The sequence below is a fragment of the Dama dama genome, chromosome 12, assembly GCF_033118175.1.
Source record: "Dama dama isolate Ldn47 chromosome 12, ASM3311817v1, whole genome shotgun sequence".
Taxonomy (NCBI): Eukaryota; Metazoa; Chordata; class Mammalia; order Artiodactyla; family Cervidae; genus Dama; species Dama dama.
The window spans coordinates 88072375-88098904 of NC_083692.1; the positions used below are offsets into that span (position 1 = coordinate 88072375).

Here is a 26530-nt window from a genome sequence, read left to right on the forward strand (position 1 = left end):
GTAAAATTACCAAAATTCAGTTTTGGGTAAACTTAGAAATTTTTCAGACCAAGTAAGCGTACCAAATGAAAATATGTCTGAGTTGGGATAAAATTTCAGGTACCTTCTTTAACTCCAGCTGTGTGAACTCCCAGCAAGTTCCTTCCCCTCTCTCGGGTCTGATTTCCTTATACTGTAAGAGGAGGCACAGGGCTAGAAGATCTGTAAGGACCCTGCCAGCCCTAACAAGCGCTGCTTCTATAAAGCTGGACAGCTGCTTCCTATTTTCACAGCTCTTTGGAAAGAGCAGAAAAGCCCCTAGCCCCGAAGGTTCCTGGGAAGCCTTATTAGTTTCAAATGTTCCCCTGGGACACAAGGACTCCTATTGAGAGCAACGCAAGTTGAGATGGCTATAAAATAGAAATGGTGTTGAGAGGGAAAAATTAAGTTACGTTTTGCAGATGACGCTAATAAATCTAGAAATACTGATATTCAATCAAAAGTTACTAGATATAATAAAAGAATTTAACAAAGTTTCAGGATATAAACAATTCAAACAAATCACAGTCAAGATGGAATACACAAATTAAAAAATGTTCTATCACAACAGCATCAAAATGTTAGGTATTTGAAATATTAACTCAGGACACAAGAGAATTATTCAAAAGAAACTATAACACCATAATAGAACAAAAGGGGGAGACATTAATAAATGGAAATATACACCATGACAATTTTTAAAGTTTTCTTTAACCCTACCCAATTTAAGAAAGAAAAAAAAAAAAAGACTCAAAAGTATGTAAGAGTTAAAGAGAAATTTTAGAAATAGATTTTAAAAATACCATAAAGACCACATAAAATAAACTTGAAAATACAAGAGATAAAAATCCTACTTAATAAACTCCATGAAGATATTAGACCTCATTCTGTAGAAAAATTAGCATAGACCCATACCTCACCCCAAACACATTAATTCCAGATGGGACCATATAAGGGAGAGAAAAGGCTAGAAGAAAATGAAGCCACATACTCCTGCTAGTTATGAAATAATGCTTCACATATGAATACTAAAGAAAAGTAGGTTGTACCATACAAAAGACATGCTTTGGAAAATGAAAGATATATGTACTTTTTCCTAAGTAATATAATATAAAAGGGAAACATCACAATGGGATGATGTAGTAGCCACATAATTTATAAAACTGAAAAAATACAAAGAACACTGACCTATTGCTTCAACAAACCAAAAGACAATAATCTACTGGCTAATAAAGGACACAAACTAACAAAAAATAAATAAAATACAAAGCACATCAAAGCTATTTAGACGTATCTATTAAAAAATGGTCTGAGAAGAAAAAAGTTCGCATGAAACTTTTCAAAGTGTTCGGTTGGTGCCACAAAACCTTCGCACCTACCTCTCCGGCTTCATCTCCTGTGACCTGCAGCTAGGCATCCAGCACTCTGAACTAGCTGCCTGCTCCTCTACACATCCCAGGCTTTCCCACTTATGTGAAGCTGCTCATCCTGAGCTCTCTTCCTGCCAGGCCCCCTCCCTCCCCCATTCCCATGGAAATCCTAGCCATCCTTCAAGACCCAGCTCAAGTGTCATCTCCTCTGTGAAGGCCCTCCTGATCTTCCCCACTGGATGTGAGCTCTTCCCCCTCTCAACGAGCACCGACAGAACTTTCTTTGTACCTCTTTCTCCTGGGGCACTTTTCTTACCCCACAGCCATCTGTTTCCTCCTCCTTGTGAACTTGCAACCTCTCCATACATGAGATTTTTTTTTTTTTTCATACATGAGATTTTAAGATTCTTGGAGGCAAAAACAATCTTACTCACCTACCTACACCATCCAGCAGAGCAAATTACATTCAAAATGCATTCATTCATTAAAGATTAGTTGAGACTGAAAATAATCCCATTTCAAAAATACAGCCTGGCAAACAAAGCAAAGCAGACTGAGAAGGTGCCCTATTAAACTATCAAAAAAAAATCACCAAACTTCAAAAAAAGAAAAAAAAAACCAACTTCCTAAAGCTTGAGGAGCCAGTTGAAATATACATTGTAAATCGGTTCTGTCTTTTTATGGAACATATTCAGTAATACATAACAAAATGGGCAACATGGTTCATTGCCTCTGATTTGCTGTATGAATTAATTTAAAAGAAAACAAATTAGTTCAAAATACTCGTAAGAGTATCAGTAAATAATAAAATTTTGGAAGCCATCTAAATAATCAACAAAGTGTCATTTGTGAAGCCAGGTCCTATCAAATTCTACTCTTTAGCCAAAAATAAATGACAAGCATGAGAATTATGTCTATGAGTAAAAATGGGGCAGGAAGGGAGCCCATCAACTGATCACAGTTATCTATGTATGTATATAATGGATTAACCAAAAGTTAAAAGGAAAATTTAATGTCTGCAGGTTCTTTCCTTAAAAAGGTACTGATATATTCAATTTTCTTTTAAAGTTAAACTTGAGCAAGCAAATATTCAAAAAAGAGTTGGGTTCGGGGGGAAGAAATCACTCTATTTGATTTTTCTTCAACCCCCAAGCAACATCATCTTATCTGACTCCCTTGCTGACATCAAAGCAGGATACCCCTGGGAGCTGCACCACGAAATCAGAGGCAGGATCAGCATTTTTAGCAGTAGGCCCTGCACCAGGATTCAGAGAACATCTGCTCTTTTAAAAACAAAAATGCAATTCATTCTGGAAGGTGTTAATTTAGCAAACAGGTACGTGAGCCTTCAAACAGCTCTCGTGGGCTTTCAGACAAAAGAGACAGGACACAGGACATGAAGTAAAAACATAATCAAGTGGCAGAGACTAGGATGATTTTTTCAAAACTGGCAGCTTCTAGAAGGGACTAAGAGAAACAAAATTGAGAGTCTAAGCTTTCTTCTCAAGCTCACCTCATCTTCTTCCCAGTCTGTGGGTTCTCCAGGTTTTCTCAATATGTTGGAAAGATTTTCCATTGCTTGACCTGTGCTTCCTATGGATGTGGTAAAGACAATTACCAATTCATACCAATGGAAGCTTGCAAGGAAGAGTTTTTTTGTTGTTGTTGGTTAGTTTGTTTAAATGTTATTTTGGTTTTGTCCAATTTACTGATAATGATTTACTATACTAAGAGAATGGAGTGATGTAGACCCAGGGGTCCAAAAAGGCATGGTCCCAAATAATCAAATTAATGGAGAAAAAAAAGACACAAGGAACATTTAGTGAATAAGAAAGCATATGACTTCAAAATGATACAGTATTTAAGGTGATGTTTATTATACAATATAGGCCAGATGGTACAATGGTAAAGAATTCGTCTGCAATGCAGCAGATGCAGAAGACTCAGGTTTGATCCCTGGGTCAGGGAAGACCCCCTGGAGGAGGAAATAGCAACCCACTTCACTATTCTTGCCTGGAAAAAATCCCATGGACAGAGAAGCCTGGCGGGCTACAATCCATGAGGCCTAAAAGAGTAGGACATGACTGAGCGACAAAGCACACACACAAACACACAGGCAAGAGTACAAAGCGGGAGAGAGAAAAGGTGAGTTAATGTTAAAAAGGATGTAAGATTTAGGATGAATTTTAATCTCTGGGTACTTTTAAAAATTTTATTATTAATTTTTTCAAACATAAGAAATATGGAAAGAAGAGTCAAACTCATACACTAACCAACTAAACAACTGTGAACAATTTTGCCCCATTTGCTTTATCTACTATGAGAGTGCAATTTTTTTTCCTGAACGATTTCAAAGTTTCACTCATCAACTATGAACAACAGTCTCCTACATAATCATACCACTATTACATCTAAAAAGTTAACCATAATTCTCTATTTAAACTCCCCTAGTTGTTCCAAGAAATCATTTTTACAGCAATTACATTTTTTGATTCAGTACCCAACCAAGGTTCATGCATTACATTTGACTGGCATGTCTCCTCAGTCTCTTATTCTCAAACAGCACCTTCCCTTACTTTTCCCACATGACATTGACTTCTTAAAGGGACTGGGTCAGTTGTCTTAGAGAATACTCCACATCCTGAATTTGTTTGTTTCCTCCTGGTGTCATTTCACTTGTTTCTCTGTCCCTGTATTTGCTGTAAACAGGAAGTCAGATCTCAAGGCTTGATTAGATGCAGGTTTGGGTTAGACTTCGAAGAACAGGCAGCATATAAAATGTACAAATTAACATGATTTATCAATATTTGCAATTTGGTATTAAGAAAAAAAGGTAACAGTCAACTGTTACCTGAAACCAACTGAAACCAAAGGTGGCACCTCCCATGTAGACAGCTTCCAACAATCATGAAGAACTTTTATAACGTTATTTTGGATGACGCTCACCTGCCCTCCTTCCCTCACAGGTTTGTTATATCATCATCCTTACTTTACTAATGAGGGAAACTGAGATTCGGTGAAGTTACATAACATGCAAAAAAAATTTTTTTTTTAATAAATAAATGACATGCCAAAGATCAACAATATAGAAGTAGCAAAACTAAGTCTCAAACTTGAGTCCTAGAATGGCATGGAGTTACTCAGAAAAGGCTACATGGGAGATGAACTCTTGAAAGATGTGAGCATTCATTCATTCCAGGCCCTGCACTAGATGTGGGGGAAATATCAGTACACAATATAGTCGTGGTTCCTTTCCTCATAGTTATAGGTCCTCCCCTCACCTAAAGTGTGGTGGCAAATACAAGACAAAAATAAAATCACACAGGAAATTGGAGGAGGGCATTCCAGACAAAGGAAACCATGTGAGCAAGACCAGACAGAGGTAAAAAGCAGGGGCAATGGGAGGACAATAAAGGGATCAGCCAGAGAAAAATCAAGCTAGAGATGGGAAGCTCTATGGAAGTTTTCAAAGCTCTCCCTGTTTTCAAAGATGCATAAATAAGTGAAAGTTGAATGCTGTACATGTTTATGCTCAAACAAGCACCTTACACATCTCCTTGCCCCAGGCTAAGTCATCTTTATGAACCTTCTGCTCTTTCTGTATCTGCTGCAACAACAGCAGATACATTCTTCCCAAGGACAGGATTCAGCTGGCCCTACTTTTTACCTGAAGCTGTTCTCAAAAGACTGCACCAGTATTAGTTACTGCAGCAACAAACCTGTAGAAGCACCTAAGTTCAGAACTACAAAGTCAGTTAAAACCACTTCAAAAGCTTCTAGTTGTCATAATGCACATCCCAGGTAAAGTTTTAAGTGAAAGTCGCTCAGTCACGTCCAACTCTGTGCGACCCCACGGACTATAGAGTCCATGGAATTCTCCAGGCCAGAATACTGGAGTGGGTAGCCATTCCCTTCTCCATGAGATCTTCCCAACCCACGGATCAAATCCAGGTCTCCCACGTAGCAGGTGAATTCTTTACCAGCTGAGCCACAAGGGAAGCCCAAGAATACTAGAGTGGGTAGCCTATCCCTTCTCCAGTGGATCTTCCTGACCCAGGAATCCAACCAGATCTCCTGCATTGCAGGTGGACTGTTTACCAACTGAGCCATCAGGGAAGCGCCTAAGGCCGTAAGAGATCCCCCAAAAGCACAACAACCTGTTTCAACCTCTCTGCCCTCTTCCTTAAGGGCCTTCACACTAACAGACGTGTGTTCCTACAAACCTGCAGAAAGTGCTGACGCAAATGAAAACGCTGTGGATGCCACCAAGGCCAAGCAACGCACCTTGTTTATTTAGCATCTTGTGGCCTTCAAAGCACTTCCGTATGTGCTATCTTGTTTAATCTTCATGATACTCCTTCAAGGTAAGAACGGTTCAATCATTCAGTCAACAGATATCTACTGAGTATCTGCTATGGGCCAGACACTGATCTACTCACTGAACAAGGAACAAACCAACCCCCCACCTTCATGAAGCATACATTTTAGGGCAGGGGGAGGTGGAGATAAATATTTATAGACAATGCAACACTAATTAGTGGTAAGTGCTGCGAAGAAAAATATGGCAAATAAGGGAGTCAAGCATGACAGGGAATGCTACAAATAGAGCCAAGATGGCCTGTGTGAAGAAACATTTGAGCAGAGTTCCAAAGGAAGTGAGGGAGCAAGTCATGCGGGTATTTGGCAGAAGAAAATTCCAGGCAGAGAGAATAGCAAAAGTTCTGAGATTGGAATGCACCCAACCAACTGTGGAACAGCAAAGAGAACAGCATGGCTGGAGGGCAAGAGTGAAGGGGACAATGGGGAAAACTAAGAACCTGATCAGACAGGGCCTTGTAGGCCACTAAGACAAAGATTTTATGAACCATTCTCATCCCCACTCTACAGATAAGGAAACTAAAAGTCAGAAAGTACAAACAACTTGCCTAAGGTAAAAGAAAAAGTGAGGTCTTGGGGAGCACCCTGCATTGCAACTTTGAACTCTATTCAGGGCTCAAGCTTCTCCTTGTGGGAGTTAAAAGCACTCTTTAAAACACAAAGAAAGAACAGACTCTGTATGATTTCAATTCCCCTAGACCACAAAATTTTTGCATCTTGTTTTATGTCCCTGGATATGTTTCAATGTCTCCTAGTTTATAGTCTATGGGAACTTGAATAGATTTTGTATCCTACTGTTACGTGATCTCTGTGAATCTTAATTATGCTGAATTGGTTCATGGGGCCTTTCAGATCCACTATATCCTTCTACTTTTCTGCATATTCATTCTATTAATTTTTGAGAGTTTGATATTGAAACTCCAACTAAAAATCTTAATTTATCTACTTTAAAAAATAATTGTAATATATCGTGGAACTATATGTAACTTGTTCTGTATTTTCCAAGTCTCTTGTAAGTGTGTTTTCATACTCTCACAATTTCAAAAATAAAAAGGAAACTGAAAAAAAAATAAAGTACAAAGAAGGATTAAGTGAGTGCCTTATCATGGAAGAAGAGCCAAAGTACCCTCAGACTCAGCAATCCCATTTCTGAGTATATTCCATAGGGAACTCTTACAAGAATCCAAAAGGAGGTACAAATTTAAGGACAGTGATGGCTTCACTGTTTGAAGCAGCAAGGGGTTAGAAACAACAAAACTCTTATTCTAGGGGAATAATAAGTAGAATGTGGTACATGCACATGATTGATTGCTCTGCAACCAAGAGAAATAATTAACTAGATACACATATAACACTATGAACAGAGCTCAGAAATACGGTACTTGTTTGAAACAGAAAAAACCTGAAATAAAAGTTAAGGGTGGTCATTGCTTCTGTTCAAATATTGCTGATTCTTCTCCTTCCAAGAAGGCCCCTGTCCCCTTTGAAGGTCACCATAGCCATGTGATTTGCTTTACAAAAATGGGAGCAAAAGTGACACTTCTGAGCAGAAACTTTAAAAGCCAGCATGTGGTTCTCAAGATTCCCTTCTCATTAAGCATATTTCAGACATGGTGCCTCTGTCAGCCTGAGTCACTGATTGGAATCCAATCAGAAGAGCCTCCCATTGACCTGAAAGCATGTTAAACTACTGAGATTTTCTAGTCTATCCCAACTGATGCAGATTTATAGCACAACAGGATTTTTATTTTATTATTTTTTTTACAATAGGATTTTTAATAAAAAATGAAAATATTTAAAGTGCACAACATGGTGATTCACTATATACACATACTGAAATGATTATTTCAGTCACGCTAATTAACATACACATCTCCTCACAAATTTACCATCTGGGGTGTGTGTGTGTGACAAGAGCACCTGAAATCTACTCCCCCAGCAAATGTCCAGTATTCAACACAGTATTATTAACTATAGTCATCATGCTAAGCATTAGATCTCTAGACTTATTCACCCTATTAAGTACAACTTTGTATCCTTTGACAAATATCCTCCCATTTCCCCCACCTTCCCACCCCAGGTAACCACCTATCTACTCTATGCTTCCATGTATTCCATTTTTTTAGATTCCACATAAAATCTGAGATCATGCAGTATTTTTCTTTGTCTAGCTCATTTCATTTAGCATACTGTCCTCCAGGTCCATCCACGGTGCTGCAAATGGCAGGATTTCCTTCTCTTTCAAGGCTGAATAATGGCACAATAGTATACAGCACCCTAAGCACACACTGTGGAAAATTCTGCAAGAGATGGGAATACCAGACCACCTGACCTGCCTCTTGAGAAACCTGTATGCAGGTCAGGAAGCAACAGTTAGAACTAGACATGGAACAACAGACTGGTTCCAAATAGGAAAAGGAGTACGTCAAGGCTGTATATTGTCACCCTGCTTATTTAACTTATATGCGGAGTACATCATGAGAAACGCTGGGCTGGAAGAAGCACAAGCTGTAATCAAGATTGCCGGGAGAAATATTAATAACCTCAGATATACAGATGACACCACCCTTATGGCAGAGAGTGAAGAGGAACTAAAAAGCTTCTTGATGAAAGTGAAAGAGGAGAGTGAAAAAGTTGGCTTAAAGCTTAACATTCAGAAAACTAAGATCATGGCATCTGGTCCCATCACCTCATGGGAAATAGATGGGGAGACAGTGGAAACAGTGTCAGACTTTATTTTGGGGGGCTCCAAAATCACTGCAGATGGTGACTGCAGCCATGAAATTAAAAGACGCTTACTCCTTGGAAGGAAAGTTATGACCAACCTAGATAGCATATTGAAAAGCAGAGATATTACTTTGCCAACAAAGTCCGTCTGGTCACGGCTATGGTTTTTCCAGTGGTCATGTATGGATGTGAGAGTTGGACTGTGAAGAAAGCTGAGCACTGAAAAATTGATGCTTTTGAACTGTGGTGTTGAAGAAGACTCTTGAGAGTCCCTTGGACTGCAAGGAGATCCAACCAGTCCATCCTGAAGGAGATCAGTCCTGGGTGTTCATTGGAAGGACTGATGCTGAAGCTGAAACTCCAGTACTTTGGCCACCTGATTCGAACAGTTGACTCATTGGAAAAGACCCCGATACTGGGAGGGATTGGGGGCAGGACGAGAAGGGGACGACAGAGGTTGAGAAGGCTGGATGGCATCACTGACTCGATAGGCATGAGTCTGAGTAAACTCTGGGAGTTGGTGATGGACAGGGAGGCCTGGCGTGCTGCGATTCATGGGGTCGCAAAGAGTCGGACACGACTGAGCGACTGAATTGAACTGAACTGAACTGAAGCACACAAAAGAACTCTATCTACCTCCCAAAGGCACACATATACCCAATGAATAGGTAGATTTATAAGACCAAATGTTAAATATCTAGAGTGGGTGAGATGGTGTCTTGGGGAGAGAAGAAAGTGGGGAGGAGGGAATGAAAGTAAAGGGGGAAATAACAAAAAAAAATGAAAAGCTATTAAAAGACTTGATAAACAGACTATGCAAATATTAGAAATTTCGCTAATTCACTCCACAAACATTTGTGCACTTATTACTTGCCAGGTACTATTCCAGGCACTATTTATTGAACAGCAAATCAAAAACGGGCAGTCCAATCTTATAGTTTATAAGGTGTACAGAAGACAGAAATATTTAAATACCCCACTAAAAGATTATGGACAGTGAATGAGTGTCATTAAAAAAGTCAGGTGACATGAGAAGGAGGGACCCACTTTAGATTAGGTGGTCTGTGAACATCTCTGAGGAAGTGACATTTACTCAGGTGACGACTGCTTCCTTCGCAGCTAGGGAAGAGGAAGGGAGGATTCATGTCAGGCGAACGGAACAGCATGTGCAAGGGCCTGGAGGGAGTATGGACCATCCCATGGAGGAAGTGAAAGAAGACCAGTGTAACGGAAGAAAGGAGCAGCAGGAAATGTGGTTAAAGAGATGGGGCGGGGAAGGGAGGATACAGCAGACTCAGCCCGATATAAAGAATTTGGATTTTATTTTATTCTAACTGCAAAGAAACTATGAAAACTTTTTTGGGGGGCAGGGGGCGGTGCTGAGTTGTGAGGTTTATGGGATCTTAGTTCCCTGAGGAGGGACTGAACCCAGTTCCTCAGCAAGGGAAACAGGAAGTCCTAATCACTGGACCACTAGGGAATTCCCAGTGAAAATATTTTAAAAGGGAAATGACATGATCTTGTTTCCAACTTATTTCACTCTAACATTTAGCACCCTTGCAATATGCTCATATATTTTTGCAAACTCGCAAAAGAAATATTTTTGCAGTCTTTTTCTTCAAGGACCCCAGAAGCTGCACAGAATTCAGGTCCCATGTAACACAACTTTGCCCGAATGGGGTAAGTGCAACATTAGAGAGCAGTCCCAAGTGCCAGGGAGTCACAGAGAAACAACCTTGCCAACTTAGTGCCAAGAGTTCTTTAATGTCAATGGGCTTTTCTCTTTAGTTTACACTTCATGATAATGTGCCAAATCATGCCCTGATCTACTGAGAGAAACATGAGTACATCAGCTTTGCTTGAAAAAGGGGAAAGATGTATTAATAGATGTGTACAGCTTTCCCCCCATGAGAGGCAGGAAATGTAGGGGAACAGTCCCTGTTTGTCTCAGGCAGCCTACACAAAGATGCCTCCTATTGTAACAGAGCAATGAGTCATGGAAGTAGATGCAGATGGCACAGAAGACTGAGTAAGGGAGAGTCGGTTATCCAGAAGCTAAGGCACCTTATCTACCACCACGACTGGAAATTACCTTCAAGTTTCCCTTGGCATTCTCTACCCAGTAACAAAAGGTACCAGCAGCTAACACTGGCGGAAGATTTACTACTATTAGCTCATTTAGTCTTCACAACTCTAAATAGGTCTACCATTAGACCCATTTTCACAGACGAAAAAACTAAACCTAAGCCCTGGAGAGACCTGACCCAGATCACAAAACCACAAACTTAGCCTGACTCCAGAGTCCAACCTTTTACCCACTGCTTAGAATCTTCCAGTCCCACCAAATATATCTACCACCAACTCCAGGATAGTTTTTTTTCTTTTTTTCTTCCCTCTCCCCTTTGTAAGAACACAGTCACAGTTGTAACAACTTTGTTAGTCCTTTGTAAATTCTCACAGTCACTTTGTAAGAACACCGGGGTCACAATTAACAACAGAATGACTACAGGTACTTCCACTCACTGCTGCTGCTTAGTCGCTTCAGTCGTGTCTGACTCTGAGACCCCATGGACTACAGCCCTCCAGGCTCCTCTGTCCATGGGATTCCCAGGCAAGAATACTGGAGTGAGCTGCCTTGCCCTCCTCCAGAGGATATTCCCGACCCAAGGGATCGAACCTGCATCTCTTTGTTCTCCTGCATTGGCAGGTGGGTTCTTTACCATTAGTGCCCCTTGGGAAGCCCCACTTTCACTCACTACCGTCTTCCAAAACCAATGGGAGCACGATGGTCAGGACACAACAGTCAGTCAGGGTCCACTGTGGTCAAAACTTGTCCTGTCCCACCCTGCTCTGGTGGTGGGGGTGTGGGTGGGGGTGATTTCAGTCTATTTCAAGGGGATAAAATTCTGTACACTAAACTTGCATCAATGTTTGTATAGTTATCCACCAACCTGGACAAGTTAATATCATGCAAAATGGACACTTCAGTATTGAAACAAGTTTGTCTGAGGAATGTGGTTGAGCTCACATCACAGGTCTGTCCACCACTGGCCTTGTGATCATTATAGGGGTGGACAGAGCCACCAAGCCAACAGGTCCCCAGGCTACTAAAACTGAGAAGAGACAAACAAAGGTTACAGAAATCACCCAAGGGCAGTAGGTCGAGGCCTAATCTGTTCTTTTCATCAGCTGGTTTCCTAAAGTTTCCAGGGGTGCAGGTAAGAGATTAAGAACCCTTTTTTTTTTTATTAAGAACTCTTAATCTTTTCTGTTTACTTCTCCAGCTCTCCAGATCTTTCTCCTTCACACAGTCCTGTCCCTTACCTAGGATGCAAAAGAGTTGTGAGAAACTCAGAAACATCCATGAAACAGACTCATCACTGTTTAAAGAAGTAAACTGCTGATTAGTGATGAACACTGGAAGTTGCAGAGATGGAGCACCTCGTGTGTGATTTCCAAGAATATGGTGTTACGCCTCAGGTCCAAAATTGGGCTCATGGTCAATTAAAGCACCCCAGGAGAGACACCGATGAGATCTGGTGAATGAATGAAAAGTCAGATGAAGAAAAGAAAAGTAGCTCCCTTCAAAACAAGAGTCTCCAGGAAGAAGGCCAAGGAATGGGAGCCCCCAAAGTCGACAAGTAAAAAGCCTCGGGGGTCTTGGTGTACACACGTCCTCGCGGGCCAGGCAGCGGCCGTGACTAGCCACTCCCAGCCCACAGGTGTCAAGCACGAAGGTGAGGACTGCTCGCCGGTCCCAACTCCACATTCTACACCCTGAGTTGATCTCAAGACGCAGACGCGATCTTAATTCTTCCAAAACATCGGCTCCCTTCTCCCCGTTACACACCAGAATCCCAGAGAATCTAGGAGAAAGAGCTGGGGAGAGGCGGGCGATGAACCAGTTTTTATTTTTTAGGGAGAGGGAAAATGACCAGAGGTCAGGGATGACTGAAAGGGTCGGTAAAGGGGTGGGGATGGGGCATCGCTACTCGTTGGGTGCACCGACTGGTCTGAGTCAGGAGCACAATCAGTGCTTAGTCACCGATACCTCGGCGGCCGGGAGTTCCTCGCGCCCGGCGGCCCGAGACGTACGTGATGACCCGAGCAGAGCCCCGCGCAAGGCGCACACCCGACTCGGCTTCTGCACCCCGGCCCGGGCCTCCCCACCCCGCCCCCGACCCCAAGACTTACTCCGCCGAGCTGGTCCCGTTAACCGCGGAGCCGTCCGGGGCCGGGTTCAGCTGGATGGGCGTCGGCTTCTTCTTGGGCATTTTGGACCCAGGAAAGGCGCTCCCAACTCCGAGGGCGGCCCCTCTAGCTTCCTCCCTCTGAGCTGCCCCGCGCCGGCCTCGCGGGGCCAAGTCAGGGCCGCAAGCCCGGACGCTGCCTTCGGGGGGCGCGCCCTGCGCGGTCCCGTCAGGGCCAAAGAGCCAGTGGCCGTCTGGGGGAACCCCCGGCCCACTTGCTCAATGCACAGGGAACCGAAGGGTTTCCCCGCCGGCGCAGCTCAGCAGCTCGGGATTCCCTCCCGCTCTCCCTCAGTCAGCCGGTCCCCCGGCGCGCGCACCACAACGCTGCTCCAGCCACAGCCCGGGAAAGTGCGCCGCCGCCACTGCCGCGTTCCAAGCGGCTCAGCGCAGCAGTCCCAGAGAGGGACTGGAGGGCGGGGGAGGGCTGGGGGGAGGGCTGGGCACAGGGGAAGCCTCGCCCCCCCAATTCCAGGAGGCTGCGTTTTCCACACGCCCACCTGGGCCCGCCCCTATTGCCCCTCACAGCCAATGAGAGAACGCCTCGGCAGCAGATGACGCGGAAATACGTCACGGGGCGAGGCGCGCGGCCCGGGGGCGGGGTCTGTCCCTGGCTCCACAGCGCCCTCTGCCGCCTAGGGACTCCCAGGTGGACCTACCGGGAAAGGAGGTCTTGCATCCTGGCTCCGATAGCTAGTCGAGGTGAGCTGGATCCGGTAGGTCGCCACGCGGTCTCCTCCTCTACGGTGACTGTAGCCCCAGGGCCGAGTCACAGTGATGAAACTAAAGTAATAAAATGAATAAAGAAAAAGACCTCTTCCTGTTTCTAGAGGCAGCGTTGGAGAATAGACGACTTGTCAAGAGACTCCTGTGTAGCAAATTGGCAAGTAGAAAGTTACATGCAAAGCGGTAATAGACACTATTAGCCTGCTGACGAGGGTACCGGGAAATGAGTATTCAGTGCGCATGAGACTTTATTTTTTTTGTTTGTTTGTTTGGTAAATAAGTTTATTTGTATCATTTTTTAGATTCCACATATAAATCATATTTGTCTTTCTCTATTTGACTTACTTGCTGCTGCTAAGTCACTTCAATCGTGTCCAAATCTGTGCGACACCATAAACGGCAGCCCACCAGGCTCCGCCGTCCCTGGGATTCTCCAGGCAAGAACCCTGGAATGGGCTGCCATTTCCTTCTCCACGCATGAGACTTTAAATTGGGGTATTTCTGAGAGCAGATTGGGAATATATTTTAAAAACCTTTTGAAAAAAACTCCTTTCAACCAATAATTCCAGTTCTCTAAATCTTGAAGAAGAAAAATGTGAATAAAGAGCTTAATAAGATGATTTGTATGATTCAAAATACACATTCAGTTCACCTCTTCAATCCTAAAGCATTAGGTGTGCAAAATAATGTAAGCGTCTACACCCGGTGGTCCAGAGCAGCCTGTCAGCACCTAGCCATTTATAATATGTAAAGGGTAAAGTTTCCTTTGCATTTTTTAGCCATTCATGCTGTTTGAATTTTTTATTATGTATATAATTTATTCAGTTTAAAACATATTTTATAAATTGTTTAAAGATTAACACGAGAATGTAAAATTGTGCAGATATTTTGGAAAACAGTCTGCCAGTTCTTCAGTTAAATATAGTTAGCATATGACCCAGCAGTTCCACTCCTATGTACTCAAGAGAAGTGAAAACATAATATCCATACAAAACTTGCACACAAATTTTCATGCAAATGTATGGCAGCATTATTCGTAATAGTCAAAAAATGGAGACAACCCAAATGTCCATCAACAGATAAACAAAATGTGGCACATCCATGCAATGGAATGTAACTTGACCATAAAAAGGAATGAAGTGCTGATCTGTGCTGTAGCATTCATGAACTTTGGAAACATCATGCTAAGTGAAAGAAGCCAACCACAAAACCCCACATATTTTGTTATTTCATTTACGTGAAATGTCCAGAATAAGCAACTTTATAGAGACAGAAAGTAGATTAGTGATTGTTTAGGATTTGGTGGGAAAGCTGAGCAAGAAACAGTAGAATGACAGCTAAGGGGTAAAAGGTCTCCAAAAACTGAGATCTTGGCATCCAGTCCCATCACTTCATGGCAAATAGATGAGCAAAAAGTAGAAGCAGTGACAGATTTTATTTTGGCCTCCAAAATCACTGCGGATGGCAACTGTAGCTATAAAATTAAAGGATACTAGCTCCTTGGAAGAAAAGCTATGACAAACCTGGATAGCATATTAAAAAGCAGAGACATCACTTTGTCAATATAGGCTCATATAGTCAAAGCTTTGGTTTTTCCAGTAGTCAGGTACGGATGGAAGATTTGGACCATAAGGAAGGCCGAATTCCAAAGCCTTGATGTGTTTGAACTGTGGTGTTGGAGAAGACTCTTGAGAGTCCTTTGGACTGCAGGGAGATCAAACCAGTCAGTCCTAAAGGAAATCAGTCCTGAATATTCATTAGAAGGACTGTTGCTGAAGCTCCAATACTTTGGTCACCTGATACAAAGAGCCACCTCATTGGAAAACATCCTGATGTTGGGAAAGATTGAGGGCAGGAGAAGGGGGCAGCAGAGGATGAGATGATTAGATAGCATCATTGACTCAATGGACATGAATTTGAGCAAACTCTGGGAGATAGTGAAGGACGGAAGAGCCTGGCATGCTGCAGTCTACGAGGTCACAAAGAGTCAGACATGACTTAGTGACTGAACAACACCAACACCATGCAATGATATGAATGAATCTCATTAACATCCTGTTGGGTAAAAGAAACTAGACACGAGAAATATATATGTATATATATATATATCATATATATATTATACATATATTTACTAAAAACTGACAAATCTAGTCTGTGGAGGTGGAAGCTGGGATAGAGGTTATCCTTGAGGAGGAGAGGAATCGAAAGGTGAGTTGAAGGAGGCTTTTAAGGTGCTAGCAATGGTTTGTTTTCTTGCTGTGGGTAGAGATCACAGGAAAGTGTGTTCCACTTATGATTTTTATTATCTTTCAATAAAACAATGTGTGTTCTGGACCTATGTTACCCCTCAATAAAACAATTACTAGAGAAAAAAAAAGAAATTTACCCAACATCACTAATTATCAAGAAAATGGAAATCAAAACCACAATGAAAAAAAAAAAAAAAAAAACCACAATGAGGTATCACCTAATACCTGTTAGAATGGCTATCATAAAAAAAAAAAAAAAAACAGAGATAAGTTTTGGCCGTGTGTGGAGAAAAGGGAACCCCTGGGCTTTTTGGTGGGAATGCAAATTGATACATCAAAAAACCCCATAAAATTAGTGGAGTTTCTAAAAAAAAAATAAAAATAGATCTACCAAATGATCCAACAATTCCACTCTTGGGTATGTATCCAAAGGAATTGAGATCAGGATCTCATAGAGATCTCTGCACTCCACGTTCAACCCAGCCTTATTCACAGTAGTCAAGATACGGAAACAGCCTAAGTGTCCGTCAACAGATGAACAGACGAAGAAGACCTAGAATGGAATATTACTCAGTCATGAGCTACAAGGAAATCCTGTCATTTGCAACAATGTGGATGGATCTTACTCTAAATGAGATAAGTCAGACAGAGAAAAACAAATACTGTATGATCTCACTTGCATGTGAAATCTATAAAACCCAAACTCAGGGAAACAGTAGAGTAGAGGTTACAAGAAACTTTGGTAGAGGAAATGAGGAGATATTGGTCAGAGGGTACAAACTTGCAGTTATAAAAATCACAAATTCTGAGGACCTGATATACAGTATGGTATAGCTAATAATACTGTAGTATATAATTGAACATTGCTCAAAGTAAATTTTAAATGTTCTCACACAAAATAGAAATGATCGTTATGGGATAGCAAGGAAGGCTTAGTTAATGCTATGGTATAATCATTTTACAATATATAGCTTTGTCAAATCAACATTTTATACACAAACTTACGCAATGTTATATGTCAATTCAGTTCAGTTCAGTTGCTCAGTCGTGTCCGACCGACTCTGTGACCCCATGGATTGCAGCACACCAGGCTTCCTTGTCCATCTCTAACACCCAGAGCTTGCTCAAACTTATGTCCATCGAGTCAGTGATGACATCCAACCATCTCATCCTCTGTTGTCCCCTTCTCCTTCTGTCTTAGGTCAATTACATCTCCATAAAACATGAGAGAAAAAGAAATCACAAGAAGACTTTTTTTCCCTGTCAGAAAATAGATCAGACCAACTGAAATGTATTTTTATTTTTTCTATTTCAGTTTTTAAACTGAAAGAAAATAGGCCTTTCTCACATTAAAACATATAGGCCTTCTGAGTATTTTGTGTGTTTAAAAAAATTATGTAACTAATGCCAGCTTAATATGGGGGGAAAACTAGAATAGTATAAAAAGATAATAAGAATCATTCATGAAACACTACCATTTATGTTATGGAGTCCTGTGTTCATATTAGCCATGCTCACACGGTTAATATTTTAGGATCAGAGAACTTTATGATATTATCAGCCTATGAGTTTTATTTTAGCAGCAAGTCCATATTTGCTTCTTACAAATTAAGACCTTTTATTCCCTTATTATGACAAATTCAACTGGGAAATTCAAAATAAAACAATGTCAAGTTACCGTAAATAAAAGTTAATCCATATGAGGAAATTCCACCTTACGTTTTCCCTTTTTTTTTTGCCATACCCCAAGTAGCGTGTGGGATCTTAGATCCCCCACCAGAGATCAGACCCACACCCCCTGCAGTGGAAGCTTGGTAACCACTGTACTGTCAGGGAATTTCCTTCTTCATTTTTATACCACATTTTCCTACTCTCTAGTCATGAGAGAACTCTGACTCTTTATTAAAGACTTTTTACTATCATTAAAACTCCCTTTGCCTGTAATTCATCCTGCAGGGTGGGGCTGACTTTTCTAATGTTTAAATAAACAGCTAAGGAATAGAATCCATTGTCTAGATTTTTAAGCTCCTGTGAGTTTGGCAGCTGTTCCTATTGAGTAACTGAGTGAAGAGTCACAGTGGAAAGGGTAGCACTACCCTCCCCTCCCCCTTCAGAGGCAGTACATCCACTTCCTCAGTTCTAGATGCCAGACATTCCAAATGCAATGAAACCACTGGGTTATTTTGGGAGCCACATTTAATGGTCACTTGCCCTTCGTTTAAAGGAAAAGGTGCTCCAGCATGGTGGGGGCTGATGCAATTTCAATTGCTCTCTGAGGATGTGGCTTCGACCAGACAGGATGTCAGATCTGGCACCTTTTTTTGGAGGGGAGTTGGGGTAGGGACCTCACCCTGGCTTGGCATCCGTGAGAGATGTGCTACTTTGCTTTTCTCCCTTGGGGAGAGCAATGAAAGAAGATATACTTGGGACATACCAGCTTCCTCGAGGGCAGCTGTGGGGAAGGAAGTCTTGACTTCCTTTGCAATCACAGTCCAGGATCCTGGATATTCTTAATCTCTACTCTGGTCTGAGATGAAACAAATCTTTCCCAGAACATTTATTTGAATGCTTGTCATCACTGGTCAGTTGTGATTTTTTTTTTTTTTTTCATTCTTGCTTCTACTCAATGGAAAACCCCAGCATCATCCTTTTCCTGTCAAGTGCTTTGCAAAGATTACAGACAGGAAATTTAAAATGAGAGTGACCATTTAATCTACAGATTTGAGAGCTATGATAAAAGAATACAGCACCTACACAGGTAGAGTCATAGTAACATCTATCAATCTCTTAATAATTCACACTCCTGCTCAGAGGCCAGGTCACCTTGTAGAGAGCTTAGAATTTGTCTAAAGAGAGTTTCATCCCCAACAATGAACAGTACGTGACACGAAGTCTTGGGTTTATGTATGTTTTAAGATATTTTAAATTAAATTATTATAAATTATATTAAAACATCAGTGTGTTTTAGCTCAGTTGGGAAAGAATCCACCTGCAATGCAGGAGACCCCAGTTCAATTCCTGGGTCGGGAAGATCCTCTGGAGAAGGGATAGGCTACCCACTCCAGTATTTTTGGGTTTCCCTTGTGGTTCAGCTGGTAAAGAATCCACCTGCAAGGTGAGAGGCCTGGGTTCAATCCCTGGGTTGGGAAGATGCCCTGGAGAAGGGAAAGGCTACCCACTCCAGTATTCTGGCGTAGAGAATTCAGTAGGCTGTATAGTCCATGGGGTCACAAAGAGTCAGACACGGCTGAGTGACTTTCACTTTCACTTTTCACTTCATACTCCCAGGGAGCAAGGAATCTCTTCTCTGTGATGTTCCAGATTGTTCATTGTACAATCTCATAAAATATAAAGTATTGTTATTGTCATTATACTGATAGCAATTTGGTGTTGTTACAATAACTACTGAGCGATACTGCTATTTATTCTTGCTCCTCAATGTGCTTTCTCTGAATAGATAGACCTTTATAACTAGATCCTTGTCTGGTACCTGATATGGGGATTCTGTGCAGAGAGTGGCAGACAGTTCATTTGAGAATTTTAGAGCTTAAATTAAATAATAAAACTGAGCCTTGGAGGGTTTAGTGGTGTCCTTTGTGGTCACATAGCTAGTTAGGGGTAGAATAGTTCAGTTCAGTTCAGTCGCTCAGTCGTGTCCCACTCTTTGCGACCCAATGAATTGCAGCACGCCAGGCCTCCCTGTCCATCACCAACTTCCGGAGTTTACTCAAACTCATGCCCATCGAGTCAGTGATGCCATCCAGCCATCTCATCCTCCGTCGTCCCCTTCTCCTCCTGCCCCCAATCCCTCCCAGCATCAGGGTCTTTTCCAGTGAGTCAACTCTTCGCATGAGGTGGCCAAAGTACTGGAGTTTCAGCTTCAGCATCAGTCCTTCCAATGAACACCCAGGACTGATCTCCTTTAGGATGGACTGGTTGGATCTCCTTTCAGTCCAAGGGACTCTCAAGAGTCTTCTTCAACACCACAGTTCAAAAGCATCAATTTTTCAGTGCTCAGCTTTCTTCACAGTCCAACTCTCACATCCATACATGACCACTGGAAAAACCATAGCCGTGACCAGACGGACCTTTGTTAACAAAGTAATGTCTCTGCTTTTTAATATGCTATCTAGGTTGGTCATAACTTTCCTTCCAAGGAGTAAGCGTCTTTTAATTTCATGGCTGCAGTCACCATCTGCAGTGATTTTGGAGCCCCCCAAAATAAAGTCTGACACTGTTTCCACTGTCTCCCCATCTATTTCCCATGAGGTGATGGGACCAGATGCCATGATCTTAGTTTTTTGAATGTTAAGCTTTAAAATTCCCAGGATAATGATCTTCTAGAACCTCTTGGTACCTTGCCAAGTAATAGATAGGTAAAATTTGTTTTATATGATAGTCATCAGGTAAGTTTGGCTGTGACATTTTCAAGTATCTCCAATTATAGTGACACTAAATATCTTGATCATGCCATAAATAAAGATAATATGATTGTTCCTTTATCTACCACCTCTTTCTCTAATTTTCATACTTACCTTCAATTTCAAGTGGCTTCAAACCATATTTGGCATAAGTTCAATGGTTTGAGTAGATCATAAGCCATGTTTTTGAGTTCTATGAATCTGGGGCCAAACTTAGAAACTGACAAAACTCAATGTCATTTGAACTTAGTTTAAAAACTTTTGGGGAAAAAAAAGCAATTTCATATAATGTCCATAATTCATACAGTTCAAATTTATTTTAGGGAAATAATCAGAGATGTGCGCAAAGATTTATATATAACAGAGATGTATATTTCAGCATTACTCATAATAACAAGCTGTAAACACAAATTAATTTTTCTTTTATACTAACTTTGTTTGCTCTCTTTTGTTGAATTCAGTGTTTTTTACCCCCGTTCCCCCCTCCCCATCTTGGAAGAAAAAATCAAGAATTTGTTAACAATAATTACCTTTAGAAAGAAAGACTTATCAAGTGGGAAGAACAGCTTTCACTTTTCATTTTGTACTTTCTTTATTTTGTTAGATTTTTCTGTCAATATAAATGAACTGCTTTTTTTTAAATTTTCTTTGAAAATGTCAACAGATATTTCCTAGGCAGGAAGATAACGGCAATTTTTGTTTTCCTTCTTTGAATTTCTCTATGTTAAAAAAGTAATAAATTATGTTATCTTAAGAAATTAATGTCCCCAAATGGAGGATTTTATGATCCATCTACATGGTGAAACTTAGTGCATCAGTTTAAAAATCTCTCTTTAAAAGAGTAATGTAATGGCAGGGGAAAATGCTCCAAAAGTAGTGACAAAAGCACTTATAAAAATTATATACATATGAGCACCATTTTATTATTAAAATACAGTGTAAATATATATGATGGATGAAGAGAGGGAGAGATTGAGAGAGAGAGAAGACAAAGGAAATATATCAAGATGCTAACAGTGTTTATTTCTAGGAGGTAGAATTATGGAGAAGGAAATGGCAACCCACTCCGGTATTCTTGCCTGGAAAATTCCATGGACAGAGGAGCCTGGCAGCCTACAGGGGCTACAGTTCATGGGGTTGCAAAGAGTCAGACATGACTGAGTGACTGAGTACAAAAGGGTTGGTGAGATTATTTTATTTTTTCTTTTTTGCTTTTCAGTGTTTTCCAGATTTTGTTGGTGAGTATTTGTTAGTTGATAGTGCCTCAGAGGGCTTCCCTGGTAGCTCAGATGGTGAAGATTTTGCCTGCAATGCAGGAGACCCCAGTTTGATTCCTGAGTTGAGAAGATCCCCCAGAGAAGGGATAGGCTGCCCACTCCAGTACTCACGGGCTTCACTGGTGGCTCGACAGTAAAGAATCTGCCTGCAATGCAGGACATCTGGCTTCGATCCCTGGATTGGGACGATCCCCTGGAGAAGGGAAAGGCTACCCACTCCAGTATTCTGGCCTGGAGAATCCGCATGGACAGAGGAGCCTGGCGGGCTGCCATCCATGGGTCACAAAGAGTTGGACATGACTACGCACAGGCACAGTGCCTCAGACTCTGTCCCTTCTTTGTCTACATTCTCTGCTACATGCTCCAACATCTTCATGCTGATGAGTTCCCAATTTTATCACTGCTGCTCTGGACCTCTCCTCTTGGGTTTCAGACGTGAATGCGTGCTAAGTCACTTTAATTGTGTCTGACTCTTTGTGAGCCCATGAACTGTAGCCCACAAGACTCCTCTGTCCATGGGATTCTCCAGGCAAGAATACTGGAATGGGTCACCATGCCTTCCTCCAGGGGTTCTTCTGGACCCAGGAATTGAACCCACATCTCTTATGCCTCCTGCACTGGCAGGCAAGTTCTTTACCACTAGTGCCACCTGGAAAGCCCCCTGAGTTTCAGACATATACAGCCAACTGCCTCCTTGGAATTTCTAATACTTGGATGCCTCTGTGGGCATCACAAACTCAAAACATTTCAACTGGAGCACTTGATTCCACTCCCTCACCCCACTCTAACCATCCCGTTTCCTCTCTTTGAAGCACCACCCACATCCAAACTGTCAAAAAACTGAGGAGTCCTTCCTGGCCTTGGACTTCAGAGCCTCCACTATGGCCCCTGTCTGACCATACCGCCCACCACACTGGGAGGAGTCCTCAGGACCAAAGGGTCATGCCTGCACAGAGTCTATGTCCCCTACTTCTAGACCATTCCCTGGTTCCCCAAGACTCCAGAATTTCCTGTCCAAACAGTGCAGGGCCTCTTTCCCTGGTCCACCTTCTGAGAACAGAGTGACATACCCAGGTGTAGGCTCCCCCAGGCCCAAGAGGGGCCCAGGAACTATTTGAGGAGGTGTGGACAGAGCTTGGCTCATGGGCTGGGTGTCCACACACCTGGGGGTGAAGGCCCTTGCAGTGTAAGATGGAGTTGGAAGGGAGAAGGGAAGGGGCAGCAGTGAGAAGAAAGCTAGTGGCCAGTTCTTCCCATGGTGCATTCTAGCACTCTAGGGAATTTGAGAAATCTCAATTCCAACCTGGACTTCCATATTGTTGTGAAAGTATATTTCTCAAGATAGGAGGACACCACATATTTTATTTGATGACCTGAAGCTTAATGCATCATTTTTGCATAAGTAAGCATTTGGTATTTGGTGTCCACGTGGCCTCTTGCCCTAGGTCCTGAAACATCAGGGGCGGGGCTGCCTATAAGTTCTGTCTCCCAAACAAAAGAATCCTATGGCCCTCTGTTTTCTGTCTCCCAAACATAAGAATCCTACTGGCCCTCTGCTTTCCCTCTGGCCTCCTGAAAGTCCATTCTCCATAAAGCAGCTCAAGGATCTTAACAAACATGCATTAGTCTCTGTTGAAGACCCACCAGTGGCTCCAGTTCCAAAACCCTCATCAGACTTCTCAGCTCTGCCTCCATCAGACCTCATCTCATTCTACTTTCCCACTTAGTCACCAAACTCTGGCCACCGTGACCTTCTTTCCTTCTTCTGAACACAGATGTTGTTCCTGTTCACTCAGTGTGGAGACCCTATGCTTGGCGGCCTACTTCTTGTTAACTGTGCCCAAAGGTCACTTCCTCATCCTCATTACATTGTCACAATACCACAATACCACTTTGTTTTCTTCTTTCATTATCTTCTTTGTTTATTTACTGGCTTATTTTTTGGTTCCCTGTTGGTTTACTTCATGTGTTGTATTGGCCATGTTATCACTGGCTCTGAGAACCATACCTGGCATATAGACAGACAATCAGTCAATATTTGTTAAATGGATAAATTTGTCCCTTCTCTTTCTTAACAGATCCAGTAAACAGTGTCTAAGGGCATATAAATTAAGTACCACGATCCAGTGTGATCTCTGCTTTATTGAAGATATTGGTAGCTAGAAAAGTTTGGGTTACAGTACAGATCAATGGTGAATATTAAACCATAGCCAGGTCTAATCTCACCTGCCCAGGCTCTTTCCATAGCAATGGGTTACCTGCCTGAGGGTTCACTGAAACCGAAGAATCTGTCCTCCTTGTGTATTTTTTCTATAGTCTTTGTAAAACCATCTATTGAATCACCCTGTTATAGGGAAGGAAAAATCCTTATCGAGTTTCTAAAAAGCTCCATCTGTCATGTACTACAATGCCCTCTCTTTTTTTATCCTTTTCTTTTTGGCTTCACCTCATGGCATGCAGAACTTCCCCAACCAGGAATTGAACCCAGGCCCCCTGTGTTGGAAGCACAGAGTATTAACCACTGAACCACCAGGAAAGTCCCCATGCAAAACCTTCTTAAAAAAAGAAATATTTCTAGGCTTTCACTCAAAACTTCCTTTCATGACTTTTGTGTCCTCATAGGCAGTAAAAAAAGTATGTAGTTTTTTTCACATGAAATCAGTTTGTTTTACTTCAAGCCTTTTAGCCATTTGCAATGTAAACATAAAAAGAAGCATTCTTACTTTGAAGGATTAAAACTTTTGATTACAGAATGAAATAATCAATCCACATGGTCCTTCTTATTCCTCCTCCTCTAACAATTGTGGTACTTCTTTTTTTGTTTGGTTTTGGTTTGGTTTTATTTGTGCTAAAATATAAGAAAATGAAGAAAAGCCTGATTGCTCCTTCGCTTTCTGTGAGGGGCTCTGTTGTGCTGAGTTGCTCGTTGTGTCCGACTCCCTGGGACCCCATGGACGGTAGCCTACCAAGCTTCACTGTCCATGGGGACTCTCCAGGCAAGAATACCGGAGCGGGTTGCCATGCCCTCCTCCTGGGGATCTTCCCTGCCCAGGGATCGAACCCAGGTCTCCTGCATTGCAGGGGATTCTTCACCGTCTCAGCCACCAGGGAAGCCCTTCTATAAGATAACAGGTCCCAAATTCAGTGCTATGTACCCTTTAGAACTGGGAAATCAATAAATACATTCATATTAGTTTAAATTCTATTGATGGAATTTTCTTTTATATTTTTAACACATTTCTTATACTTTAAGCTTTTCTCTTTTTTTTTTTTAACAGATCTATTGAGACATAATCATATGATAGGTGGCATACATGGGAAGGATAACATTTGAACAATTTTGACACATGTGGAGAAACCATCACCACAATCAAGATAATAAACACATCCACTACCTCCTGACAGTTTCCTTATGCCCCTTCAGAATCCTGCCCCTCTGCATCCGCCCATTGCCCCTACTATAATTTTCATTTTTTAAAAGTTTATTTATTTTACATTTTATTGAAGGGGCTTCCCTGGTGGCTTAGACAGTAAAGAATCTGCTTGCAGTGCAGGAGACCCAGGTTCGACCCCTTGATCGAGAAGATCCCATGGAGAAGGAAATGGCTACCCATTCCAGTATTCTTGCCTGGAGAATCCCCTGGACAGAGGAGCCTGGCAGGCTATGGTCCATGGGGTCACAAAGAGTTGGAAACCACTGAGCAACTAACTCTTCACTTTTGTAGTTGAATTACTAGGTTGTGTTTAATTTCTACTGTTCAACAGTGACTCAATTATGCATATTTTTTTCATTATGGTTTATCCCAGGATATTGAATATAATTCCCTGTGCTATACAGTAGGAACTTTTTTTATCTATCCTATATATAACTAGAATTTTATATTAATGGAATTGTATGATATGTACTCCTTAATGTGCTTTTTATTGAGGAGGGATTGTCTGGCTTCTTTCACTGAGTACACTTGCTGAGTTGTGTGTGTCAGTAGTTCATTGATTGCTAAGTAGTAAGTCATCTTATTGACACATCACAATTAGTTTATTCACCTTTTGATGGATATTTGTATTGTTTCTCTTTTTTTGGATATTACAAATAAAACTTCTATAAACATCTGTGTACAAGTCGTTATATGTATATGTTTTCATTTCTCTCTAGATAGCCAAGAGTACAATAACTGGGTCATATGGTAGGTGTATGTTGAACTTTTAAAGAAATTTCAGAATTATTTTCCAAAGTGTTTGAACTATTTTAGGGAATTCCCTAGTGGTCCAGTGGATGGAAATCTGCGCTTTCACTGCTGAGGGTCCTGGTTCAATCTCTGGTTGGGGAACTAAAATCCCACAAGTTGTATGGCACAGATTAAACAATATTTTAAATAAATAAAAATACAATACAGTGAATTGTTTTAAAAGCTATTTTACATCCCATCAGCAATGTAGGGGAGTTCCAGGTATTCTGCATCTTTGCCAGTATCTGGTATGACTAGTCCTTTAAAATATATGTCATTCTAGTGGATACATACTGGTACCTCATCGTGGTTTAAATTGATACGTTTCAATGACTAATGTGGGCTTCCCAGGTGGTTCAGTGGTAAAGAATCCCCCTGCCAATGCAGTGAGACGCAGGAAATGTGGGTTTGAGTCCTAGGTTGGGAAGATCTCCTGGAGAAGGAAATGGCAACCCACTAGCAGAGTCGACTGAGAGACTGGGCGTACACACACTGACTAATGATTTTGAGCATTTTTTACATGCTTATTTGATAACCATATATATTTGTTGGTGATGTGAATATTTAAATATTTTGCCCATTTTGAACTGGGTTGTTTGTCTTATTATTGAGGTGTGCTTTTTTAAAAGTTCTTTATGTACTTTAGATAAAAATCCTTTGTCAAATATGTGATTTACAGCTTCCCTGGTGGCTCAGATGATAAAGAATCTGCCTGCAATGCAGGAGACGCAGGTGCGATCCCTGAGTAGGGAAGATCCCCTGGAGAAGGGAATGGCAACCCACTCCAGTACTCTTGCCTGGAGAATTCCATGGACAGAGGAGCCTAGTGGCCTACAGTCCATGGGGTTGCAAAGAGTCGGACACGACTGAACCACTAACATTTTCA

At 41.7% G+C, this 26530-nt stretch overlaps 1 protein-coding gene across 1 annotated transcript in view; it reads right to left on the reverse strand.

Annotated features, from left to right (window-relative positions):
• The window catches only part of MAP2K1 (mitogen-activated protein kinase kinase 1), a 75939-nt gene extending 62771 nt beyond the window's left edge, over window positions 1-13168 (reverse strand). The window contains exon 1 of the mRNA XM_061158017.1: window positions 12687-13168. Coding sequence (XP_061014000.1) covers window positions 12687-12766 — 80 coding nt within the window. The 5' untranslated portion in view covers window positions 12767-13168. The remainder of the gene's footprint in view (window positions 1-12686) is intronic.
• Window positions 13169-26530: the final 13362 nt, after the last annotated feature.